This window comes from Danio aesculapii, chromosome 7 (genome assembly GCF_903798145.1).
Source record: "Danio aesculapii chromosome 7, fDanAes4.1, whole genome shotgun sequence".
Lineage (NCBI taxonomy): Eukaryota > Metazoa > Chordata > Actinopteri > Cypriniformes > Danionidae > Danio > Danio aesculapii.
In genome coordinates, this window is record NC_079441.1 from 46258402 (window position 1) to 46271477 (window position 13076).

Sequence of the window (13076 nt, forward strand, 5' to 3'; positions counted from 1 at the left end):
TTATTATCATCATCATCATCATCATCTTCATTATTATTATTATTATTATTATTATTATTATTAGAATGTTTTTTTAATAACAAAATAACATTCATTCATTATCTTTTTCGGCTTAGTCTCTTTAGTAATCTGGTGTCGCCACAGCTGAATGAACCCCCGACTTATTCAGCATATGTTTTTTGCAGAGGATGCCCTTCCAGCTGCAACCCATCACTGGGAAACATCCATACTCACTCATTTACACACATACACTGCGGACAATTTAGCTTATCCAATTCACCTGTAGGGAATGTCTTTGGACTTGTGGGGGAAACACAAAATAATATGTACAATACAACAATACAGATTGTATTGTTTGAAAACAATAGAAACGCCTGGATTATCCAGACAATTCACAAATATATTGTGCGCAAGAGTGTAAATTGTGAGTGTATGTGTGTGCATCTGTGTGTGTTTTTGTGTGTGGTTGTGTTTGAATAAAGAGGCTTGTTTGGTTTTGTAATTTTTTGTTTGTTTTCCGTTTGGTTCATTTGGAGTTTGCATCATTCCTTATTTTTGCCCCTTAATTATTAATTCCAGCCTGAACGGGTTAGGCCAAGCAAGCCGAGAGAAAGAGGACAGGACCTTTAAGATGCGGCCAGATGTTGCTTACAACCTCATGCACACCGTGTTCTTCGGCCTGCTCGCCTTTTCCACTATGAGGTAAGCAGCTCGTAAATTGGAAAGTTTTGTTGCTTTCATTCCATCCCCCCAGCCCCCCATGCAAATATTTGACTTCTGTATTTTCCTCACTCTGCCGTCTGTAATTTCATTCCCCGCCGCTGCCGCTATGGTGCATCTCAATTTCAGCCTCTTCTCCATTTCCACTTTCATTTCCTGTCCTCCACATTGCTTTTGCTTTGTGATCTTCTTTATCTTATTAGTCCATATCCCAACTTGCTGGTTCATTCCAGATTATAATGATGAATGAATTATGGTGGAACATGGTAAGATCGTTCCATAAAGTTTAGGTCGGTGTTGGAATTGAAAATGAATGCTATTCAAGGCTTTTGTGTGTGTGGTGTATTATTTTGAATATTGTGATAGAATAGAAAGCACTAAAAGATTTTATCTTTCTTGCTGGCAGGATGAAATATTTGTGGACTGGCCATATGTGTACAATCGCTGCCTTCGGGGTTTGTGGAAAGGAGGTGTGGGCGCTGTATCTGAGAGTCCTTCACTGCAACACTAAAACCGCGGTGAGAGACAGATCACATAAAGACATACTGCACAAATGAAACACATTTAAAAAGTGTTGTTTTAAAGGTATGGTTAGTATGATTTATCATTAAACAGTTGTAGCGACCTCCTAAGCATACAAAAAATATGTTTTTAATTATTGTAATGATCAGATCACTAAATTGTAGACAATATATTATATTCTAGACAAAGTGTTGACATTTCTTCAGATTTCTTCAGATTCAAAATTTCAAAAACGTTCAACGTTCAAAAACGTATCTCATGGTCCTCAGTATTCAGACCCTTTGCTCAGTATTTAGTTAGAAGCGCCCTTATGACCTAAAACATCCATGTGTTTTTTTGGGAAAGATGCAACAAGTTTTTCACACCTGTATTTGGGGATCCTCTGCCATTCCTCCTTGCAGATCCTCTCCAGTTCTGTCAGGTTGGATAGTAAACGTTGGTGGACAGCCATTTTCAGGTCTCTCGAGAGATGCTCAATTGGATTTAACTCAGAGTTCTGGCTGGGCTACCAAGAACAGTTACATAGTTGTTGTGAAGCCACTCCTTCATTATTTTAGCTGTGTGCTTAGGGTCATTTGCGTGTAAAAAGGTAAACCTTTGGCCCAGTCTGAAGTCTTGAGCACTTTGGAGAAGATTTTCGTCCAGGATTTCCCTGTAGAACTTGTTTAACTGTAGATTAATTGTGGTGTCCACCCTATACACAACACCTCAAGCCTTTCTGATTTTGATTGAAATGTAATAAACATTCACCTTGTATAAAGTTGTATACAATTATTACTGTGAAAAGTGCTATTAAAAATAAGCTTTGTATTATCACAGTTCAATTTCTGTTTTAATAGTAATAAAACAACATTTAATTGCTATGATTTTTAGTAGCATTACTCCAATCTTCAAAATAGCGGTTTAATATTCAGATTTAATTGGTTCTAGTACAAAAAATAAATGAACAAAAAAAAGTGAATGCTTTGGTATGTTTACAGCACATACACACTGTAGAAAAACAAGTAAACTGTAACAGTTTATAATGAACTGTTCTTTACAAAAAGAGAAATGTCAAAGTAATATGCCTAAATATATTTTATTATTCATAATTCATAGAAACGACCAGTGTGTAAAACGCTGTGCAGTGAAACAACTTCATGAATAATGTATGTCATAAACATAAGCATTGTAAGAAAATGTCCATTACATCTTATAAGAAATGTAAAGAAATCTTCTGATTTCATAAACAGTATGCACACAATATACTGTAGCACAGTCCAGATCCATATTTTATTTTGCTGCATACTATTCACATTTCCATGAAAGAGTTAGGAAAAAAGAGTAACAGTCATTTAAATTACAATTACTCAAATGAAGTGTAGCATTTTCTAATAGCATTTTTTTTTCTTTTTGCATTGGCTGTAAAGGCCACAGCTGACTCACAGTATCATACTTCAAAGCATCTGACATACTCTGCTCCACAGCTATCATTTATAAGAAAAAAATATAGATACTTAATAGTTCATGGATAATGCTCACCTGAAAAATGACATCTCCTTTGTTTACTGACAATTAACCGATTTCTATCTATCTATCTATCTATCTATCTATCTATCTATCTATCTATCTATCTATCTATCTATCTATCTATCTATCTATCTATCTATCTATCTATCTATCTATCTATCTATCTATCTATCTATCTATCTATCTATCTATCCATCCATCCATCCATCCATCCATCCATCCATCCATCCATCCATCCATCCATCCATCCATCCATCCATCCATCCATCCATCCATCCATCCATCCATCCATCCATCCATCCATCCATCCATCCATCCATCCATCCATCCATCCATCCATCCGTATGTCTGAATGCAATATGAAAACAAATATGCTGATTGCTTTTTGTCCACGTCCATCATCTCTCAGTCATGGGCATCTGTATATAATGGGTCCATTTTAGACACACGGTCATGGTTTAGTAGATAATGGGGGCAGCAGTGTTTACCCAATTCCCCTCTCTCTCTCTCTTATATTCAGTACAAGCAGTAGCGAAAGACACACGTCTGAAATAAAATCCAATACATATTTGTAGAAGCCCACAAAAACAAAGATGCTTATCACATATCGCTGTATGCAAGCGTTATTTGGAAACTGTAATGCTTTCTGATATTGAGCTTCAACGAAGCGTAGTGTTACTTTCTGATTTGTATTATTTTTCCTGCATGAACGTGCCCATGTGTACGCAGATGAAAATGTTCATTTCCCCACTAGAGGGCAGTGTAGTTCCAGCCCTCAAGCCCAAACAATTACATCCTGTTTATTCCAATTCAGGTGGCTATTTATCCATTTATGTTATTAATCTGTTTCCACAGATGAGACTGATCAGGTACTCGGTGCCTATTGTAATCCTGGCGTTTCTTTATTACAAGGTAAGACATTTTCACTTAGGCTGTCATGTATCTATTTGCATATATTGCCGTTCCGCCTGGGTAACTGTACACCGTAAACAATCAAGCAAGAATCCAGAAGCACAGAAGTGGAATTCATATCCCACTGTGTGTGTTATTTAGGAGACTTCTGATTTCAGACATTTTTTTTTCCTCTCGCTCTGTGTGTTAACATAGCAGTGAGAGCATGCAATCAGATATGAATTTGTGTATGTTTGTGTGCATGGATGTTTGTTGGGTTGCTTTGTTGATCATTGATTATCGTGAGTCATTCCCATTACAGCAGTCTTGCACGCTCGCTCCATCTCAATCGCTGTCTTTCTGTTGACAGTTCTGGCCCAGACTGATGGAGGAGATTTCGGAGCTGAGAGAGTTTTATGACCCAGACACCGTGGAGCTAATGGAGTGGATCAGGTAAAACAGCTGTAATCTTCCTCTTACACGCTAAAAGCAAACACTCACTGACAGCCTTCAGAGCAAGGGTCTGCAACCTTAGGCATGCAAGCACTGTTGGCATGTAGAGCTGTATTCGTTGGCACTGATGAGAGCGAGAGATTTGAGTTTTTCATTTACTTAGTTGTTGATTTTTTAGAAGTGTTAAAAAAGTCTCTCGCATCTGCATGCCAAACTTGCTCTGCAGTACTTTCTCCTCACCATCCCGCAATCTGGTTTTATTTAGTTATGTGCTGTGTGGAGTTTAGTTTTTGATTTTCGTTTAGGTGCATAATATTTTGTAAAGGGGCAGAGGTGACGCATCTTTATGTTTGGTCTGCATTATATGTCATTTGACAAAAGTGTTGTTTTTATTATTAAAAAAGTAATGTTTTAAGTAACTTCTATAAACATAAAATATCAAATATGGATGAAATATGGAACTATGTAACAGGTAAATTTATGTAAAAACAATATACCTATGTTCAACTGTACTTTTTAAGATGTGTAAAAGAAGAACTGATCATACAATTATTTTTAATAAACGCCTTTAAACATGCTAAGTATTTAATCAGCATTTTGCACTGCAATTCTTAACCCATTTAAGTCCAATTATGTAGTTCATAGTTGCCATTTTCCTTTTATAAGTAATTATCTACATGTCGTCTATGTATAATTTGTCAATAAAATTCAAGCAAACAACCAAATTTAAAAAAAAAAGGAATTGATTTACTTCCTGTCACATGAAGCCTTCAAATTCCAACCCCTAATTTCAGGATGCAAAATGGATGCAAACCCTCCCAAATAAAGGCAATTTTTATAATACTAAAAATGATTTTGTTCACAAATCTATATCAACATAATCATGAAGGTCTTTAGATTCATCCAAATAAAACAAATCTTTCAAGAGATCCATAGTTTTTTGTATAATTTGTCAAATGTTCAAGCGGCCACTATAGTTGCTGATGGGCAAATACCTTGTTAATAAATCATATGGAATTAGGGAATAATGTGTTAATAAGTTAATAAATCAAAGTTATTGGTCTTGTTTAATGATTTTTGCTTTCATAATATCCAATCTAAACATAACTTAACTAATATCTTTACTTTAAAGTAGACTTTTTTAAATTCACAATTTGATATACAGCAAAATCCTCAGAGTTAAATGAACATCTCCCACTGGTCCCACTCCTACAATGAGTTAAAATAACACTGGAGCAGAGTTAAAGGGCTGAGTGAACAGAGAGTAGTGAACTCCTACTGTTAAAAAGCAGAATCGCTGAAGAAAAACAAAACACTACAACCAAATTCAGTCACACATGGGTATTGTCTAAACTGCAGCTTTTTTTCTCTACACAAAAGCACAGTTTCAGGTCACTTAAAACCACATTTTTGAAACTTTTGTTTACAAAAATACCTGTGTAGAAATGACCTTAGAAACTGAAAACTCAATAAATCTCTCAAAATCTCAGCTTATCAGGATCGTTAAACAACTCCACAATCAGAATCAGCAGCTTGTCTGTCAGATGTCTTCAAAAGTCTGTAGTGAGATTTACTGAAAATACTTGTTTTGTTAGATGACACCATTGTGGTATGCATTTACTTCTGTGTATTTACACCAGCATCTACATTACTTTTTGACTCTTGATTTTTATTTATTCATTCATTTTCTTTTTAGCTTAGTCCCTTTTATTAATCAGGGGTTGCCACAACGGAATGAACCGTCGACTCTTGATTTTTTTTTTTGTGTTATTATTATTTTTTCTTTGACTGCTGCAACTCATCATTAAAACTGTTGAATTATTTTTCCAATATAAATATTTGTATTAATTAATAATTATAATTAGTTCTAGCAATATTTTTCCCAGTGATGGGTTGTGGCTTGAAGGGCATCCGCTGCATAAAACATATGCTGGATAAGTTGGTGGTTCATTCCACTGTGGCGACCCCAGATTAATAAACGGACTAAGCTGAAAAGAAAATGAATGAATGAATGAATATACCAATATATATATATATATATATATATATATATATATATATATATATATATATATATATATATATATATATATATATATATATATTATTTTATTTATTTTTTTTATCAAAAAGTGCTTAACATTTATTTTCTTGTAAACATGGCTGACTTTTGTTTGTATGTAGACAATTGTTACACATTATTATTATTATTATTATTAATATGATTATTAATATTACTATTATTCATTTAGCATATGTTTTTTGGGTGAGACTTTATTTTGATGGTCCCTATTGCACGTTTTGTTGACTAAAAGTCGCATAGCAACTACATGCCAATTAGTTCTCATTTGACTGTCTGCTTCATATCTGTTGATACTGCTCTTTCAACAGACATTTAACTGACTATAAGAAATATTGTAGGTACACGACAACTTACACTAACCCAAACCCTAACCCCAACCTAACAGTCTAATAATCTAATGAGAATTAGTTGGCAAGTAGATGCAATGTACATGTAACTTAAATTCAACAAAATGTGTTAAAGGGACCATCGAAATAAAGTGATACCATTTTCTGTAAGTAGTTGTGTATAACAACAGCAATAATAATAATAATAATACATTAATAATAATAATAATAATAATAATAATAATATTAATAACAATAATAATAAAAACTGTAGTAGTAATGGTTGTTGTGATAATGATAATAATTAGCTGTGGTGCTTGAAAAATTCATGCTTGACTCATTGAAAAGGTGTTTTTTATAATATTTATTTATTAATTCATAATGTTTTACATTGTAATTTATTTAAATAAACGTTTAAAATAACAGCTGCTGTGTGCATATAATAATGATTTGATCTGGAATACCATGCCTTTTTACACACTCTACTCACTCACACAGTGACACTTGAACATGACACTTTAAGAAAAGATGTCTTTGACGCCACAAGTTAGCGCCACACAACTCACAACAAGAGAAGTGCAAAAACAACAACACCACAAGAATAATGTTGTAAAGTGTAAAAAAAACAAAAACTCCCATATTTGAATAATTCAGTAATGACGGCATGCGTCTGAGAAAACAGAACGTAGCATTCGACACCTCAGAAATCACAGCATTTAGCATTTCACAGCCATTAAAAGGAAAATCGGCACTTTGCATCTATAAATTTGCCAACCTCTATATCAAACTAATGTAAAAATTCTTTCCTCCTGCCCTCTCATTCATTCCATTACGAACTGTGAAGGACACAAATAAAAAGCTGCACTGAGCGCTCGATTCATCCCACAAGATTTGCAGCAGCATGGCAGCAGGTAGCTGTGTTTGGAACCGGGCCGCCGCTTAAAGGTGGACGTCATGAATTAGACATTAGGTGCTGGAGAGACTCCAACGGTTGGCAACAGAAGGTTTCGTCAATGACAATATTCTAAGAGAGAAAAGAAAAGAAAAAACAACAACACGCTTGCTCATACAGTAGTCAAGTTTGTTTATCTGTGAGAATGAGTGAGACATTGGCCCTGCAGTGACACAGGTGATCTCTCCCTGAAGAAAATGTGATTTGTGTCAGGGATTAGTGGTTGAGTTCCCTTGGCTGGCGCTCCGGCATTAAGCCGCTTCCACACGCTAATTAACCATCAGATGAAAGAGTTAAGCGGGGATCACTTCACACTTCTGCCTGTGCGTGGCTTGCCAAAGCCTGCACTGTTTTATATGTAGATTAGCAGAGATGCTCTTCTGCCTGGAAGGGAGGGCGGGCATGAAAAAGCGTATCAGGGAGAGTGGCAGAATCAGCCTCTTCTAACCGTGATTGGAGCTCGCTGCATAATAAACCACATACTGGGGCACAATGTGAAAAAGGGAGGGCGAACAACTACTACTGTGCGTGCAGCGCTGTCAAGCAATCTTCTGATTTATCTTGAGCTAAAAGCAACACATTAGACATAATATATGAGTGCATGTACGCTCCTAGTTTTTCACTTTTACGATTTGGCTGTAAGCTTTTAGAGCGATAGGTGTTCAAAACCATTGGTGTTTGCTACATAGGCGGGATTCTCATGAGCGATTGATTGAGAAACTCACAGAAAACTTGACTCCGAGGAGGCCTACGATAGCCAAACAGTCATTCGTTAGCATTCCCTTTCATCTCGGTTGCTGGAAGTGTGAAATTTGAAATCTGCCATCTTTGCTCTTGGCGTAATCTTAAGGATTATGAGTATTATATGCAAAAATGAAGAAACATATCCCATTAGTTAACATTCTGTGGGCTCGTGGAAGATCTGTGTCGAGGATTTATGTTTTTATTGAAAATATGTTTCTTTGTTGAGGGAGTTGAATGGCTGTTTACTTGTGTTCATGTTAAGGCAGCAACGCAACAGTCTGACAACATATCAGAATGTAAATGAACTTAAATGTAGATGCTGAATTAATTCTAACTCAACTGTTTGTTGCATTGTATGTCAGTCTGGATGGATATTTTTATTTTTTTTTGCTCCCTGTTGTGAGAAATGTCTGTGTGAAAAAAAGAAGAAGAAGCTTGTTTTCTCTATGAATCAAAAAAGTAAAAAGGGGAATTTTCAGTCTTTCAAAAAGCACAACAACAACAACAACAAAAACTTCAGAATTGTGAGTTTATAGTGCTCAACATAATTTAGTACACCCTAATTTGAAAATGAAAAATTTTATCCATGTTTCAGTGAATATAGGCAGTGTATTTTGGTGCATTTAAACAAAACAGATTTATTAAACAGATATATTTATAAAAATAATATTTTAGTCACCAAACATATTGAGAAATGGAAAGATAAAGCAATTAAATTCAAGATAAATATTGCAAAAATAAATTACAACCTAAAAAAATTCAACAACATTTTTTTTGCTTCTCTTGATTTTTCCTCTTTTTTTATATTTGTATTTAATATTTTTCTATAACATATAAATTTGGGTGTACTAGTTTTTGGACGGTTTTTGTAAGTTATTTTGTTAGATAAGCTCCAGATTTGGCTTCAGAGGTGACTAATCTAATGTATATGCACAAATATAATATTGTATCGCTTCCTAATAAAAATATGTATTTAATAGCTAGATTTGTGAGGGGTGTGCTTATACAGTTGAAGTCAGAATTATTAGCCCCCCTTTGATTTTTTTTAAACATTTTCCAAATTATGTTTAACAGAGCAAGGAAATGTTCACAGTATGTCTGATAATATTTTTTCTTCTGGAGAAAGTCTTATTTAATTTATTTCAGCTAGAATAAAAGCAGTTGTAATTTTTTTTAAAGTCATTTTAAGGTCCAAGTTATTAGCCCCTTTAAGCTATATATTTGTTCAACAGTCTACGGAACAAACCATCGTTAACTTACCTAAATATCCTAACCTGCCTAGTTAACCTAATTAACCTAGTTTAGCCTTTAAATGTCACTTTGTTGAAGTGTTTTGAAAAAATATCTAGTCAAATATTATTTACTGTCATTATGGCAAAAATAAAATAAATCAGTTATTAGAAATGAGTTATTAAAACTATTATGTTTAGAAATGTGTTGAAAAAAATATTCTCTCCATTAAACAGAAATTGGGGAAAAAAATAAACCGGGGGTCTAATAATTCTTACTTCAACTGTATATGCTGTATGTCTAAAAAAATCTGACTTCAAGCAAGTTTGTATCATTTGAGCTTTGAGGTTTGTTACAGGCTTTTGAAAACACCATTGTGACCTGTATGCCAAAGCTGAGTGGCCTTCTCTAAATGTAAGAAGGTACACTCACTGGATGACTCTGGTCTACAAGGCTCTTGGTCTGGCTTCTTCATAGGTCAAAAAGCCACTATGTCCTATGTTCAAGTGAAATTCATAATTTGTCTGTCGTTAACTGAATAGTAACGGTTAATTTGTCGGATTAATATTAAATTATTATTTAATTTAAAAAAATGATGTGTCTATATTGTGTCTGACACATTAAATATTGCATTTTAAAATCCTGATTAATGTTAACATGTGAACAACAGCATACTGAACATACAGAGTTATCATTATGCAAAAATCAAGACAATCTTTGGATTTGTTTAATTCGTAGATTATGTAGGCTATTTTAAAAATGGATATTTTATAAGAACTATTAATTACTGTAGTTAATAGAAAAAAGTCAGTTTGTTGGTTGTACGCTAAATCATCAAAACTATAGCCTATGTGTTGTGTTTATGAGTGGTGCCGGAGCGCGTTCTGATGGAGCGAAAACCCAGACACTCTGACTTGTGGCCGGCTTGTTTCCAAAGCAGAGCACATTTCACAAATTTTGCTTTGTGGCTTCTTTCTCCAATTGTGCAAATAAATGGAGGTGTTTATGATGCGGATCCAGGAGAGAGGTATCAACATCATTGCTGGTTTGTCATCAACTCGTCTGTGTTAAACTGACCAGCATTATTCTTCTTTCATTTAGCTTCTTTCGCAAAATATGTCTGAAGGCACGTGTGGTTGCACGTGTTACCGTCCCACGAGTAACAAATATGTATTGCACATTCATGCAGCCAAACGTAAACCAAAAAAAAAAAAGCACAATCAACAGCATCCAACCAACAGTATCTGAGGTCTTCGCTAAATTTACTAAGTACAAGCGTGAAAGCGAAAGATTGAAGCAGTGTACTTATGCTGTGACACGTTACCTGATAGATTCAGAAGACCAAAGAGTCATTAGATAGAGACAAGATTAATTAAATATCACGTTTAACAACTATAGTGAGACGTAATCCAGTGGTCCAGTAGTCAGTAATCCAGGAGTCAGACACGCACATAGCCTAGACTGCAGTGCATGACAGAGTTTGTGTGTGTGGTCACGTGATGTGCGTTTTCAGCGGTATCGTGTGGAAAGTAGGGCATTTCAGAAATGCTATGTGAAACGACAGTGTGGACGTAGACGTTTTGTTTTCATTCTAAAATAGCATTTTTGAACGAAGACATATTAGTGTAAATGGGGCCATGTGTATTTTTTCGCGGGCAGGTTGATGCGACGGCGGTGGGGTGGAGGATCGCGATGTCGGCTCAGCATCGTGATGTCCATCGGCCATTGGTGATGGACGATGGCATCTTATATCGACCCAATCCTAATCCCTAGTCTAAACTGAGAATGTCTGAGCACATCTTGATTAAATAATTTCGCTCTATTCTTTATGACAAACAACAGTCCATTTCTCAATGTATGTGTTACGTAATGTGGTGCGCCTGAAAAACCAAACTATTTTTATATTATTTATTTATTTTTTTTCACAAGTCGTGTGCTGCAGACCTCTTTGTCAGGTCACCCTTGTAAATGAAACCTGGTTAAATAAAAAAAAAAAAAAATCATGTAATTCTGTAAAGAAAATAGCCAGATAAAAAGGCATTGTGGCTTGCTAATTGTGTGATAGGTTGCTGGATGAGTATTTAGGAATATTGAACTATTATTTAGGTATATATATGTTCTGTAGAATTCAAATAATCCACATTGAGCACATAAACTTTTAACCTACCGGACAAAAAGCTAATATTTGACATAAAAAAAAAGTTTTATTGTATATCTATACTGTTCATTCTTTAAAGCCCAAAGTGTACTTGTGAAAGTCGTGTACATCCGAGTGCATATCCTTCCGAGGTATATTCCATTTGATAGTGTGCATGAACCAAAGGCTCTTTCAAGGAGAGTCAGTTCAGAGTGTGTTTCCATATTTGCAACACCTCCAAGCAGATTCTTTGGACCTTTAAGACAAACTCCAGTCAAAAGGAGAAGTACAGGAAACTCAGTACTTTGCCAGACTCTCACAGTTCAGTAACACATTCTGACATAAAAGGGTGCATTTCAGGTCCAGCCAGTGAGCATATGCCAGAGACTGTTTCATAACACTGACTGTTTCTGTAGGAAACAGAGCTTCTGATAGCAGCTGCGGTGATGCAATGATTTTACCAATTAATTGGTAATTGGCTCATTTATGTTGAAGCAGGAGTTGCCCTTACCTCAGTCATATCATTATGAGTATCTGATTTGCGAGAACCCTTTTAGCACTCATAAGGGTTTTACAATTAACTTATTGGATGTATACATGTTGTCAGTGTTAAAGAGGTGGTCCAAAGTGTATTTTAAAGGCTTGGTTGTTTATAAGATTTAATAAGATTCATGCTTCATTTGTAGAAAGTCACATTATTTTTTCATATACCTTACTTTGATTATATACAGCTACTCAGCTAACATGTAAATGACTGTCATATTTCTTAGTTCCTCTGAAAAGCCTTCTCTCAAGAGGTTCTGATTGGTCAGCTACTAACATAATGTGCTGTGATTCGCAGATTGGCTCCACGTCACCAGGAAAAACATGCCACCCCTACAAGCATGCACTGTGTAAACACTGTCAGAGTAGCAGCTAGCCATATCAGTTTGTGCCTAAATAAGAGAGAAAATGACACAGAGGACACAGCTGAACCTCACATCTGCTCTCTAAAATAAAATCTGACAAGTGCCTTTCATATATATTCAGGTTATAAGCATGTGTAAGTAATATGAAACGTTCATATATCTTTTGCGAGTTTGTTATTTGATATGTAGAATGCTGGGAAAGCGGCCGCATAGAGAGACACCTCAGCGCTGCTAAAGGGTGTTTACAGCGGTTTGACGGATAAATATGAATTAGTAGCTAAATTGGTAACGGTACCAGCATTTCCCGTTGTTTACATCCTTGTTTACATCCTTGCTGCAACACACCGTTAACACTAGACACTATGCATGTAATAGATCAATTTTAACAAATAAAAATACTTACAGGTTGTGGCTTACAATCCACAGCTTCGTCTATTATGGTTGGAGCTGCTCCTTCCTTGAGAAGTTTTTAGCTGAATCCAGCACTGGCCTGAGATTCTGGAAGCTGTCCTTTGTCAAATGCTAGCTATATCTTTTTTATAATCTCTGTAACATAATTAAAATTAAATTGTAAGCACTTATCTCTTTGTGTCATGTCCTT

General features: G+C 35.3%; 1 protein-coding gene across 3 annotated transcripts in view; it reads left to right on the forward strand.

The window, feature by feature from the left end:
* Window positions 1-13076, forward strand: part of dpy19l3 (dpy-19 like C-mannosyltransferase 3) — an 86035-nt gene that overhangs the window by 36238 nt on the left and 36721 nt on the right. For all 3 annotated transcript variants that reach the window (XM_056462006.1, XM_056462005.1, XM_056462004.1), the window contains 4 exons: window positions 580-702; window positions 1127-1238; window positions 3607-3663; window positions 4013-4095. In XM_056462006.1, the coding sequence (XP_056317981.1) occupies window positions 580-702; window positions 1127-1238; window positions 3607-3663; window positions 4013-4095 (375 nt within the window). The remainder of the gene's footprint in view (window positions 1-579; window positions 703-1126; window positions 1239-3606; window positions 3664-4012; window positions 4096-13076) is intronic.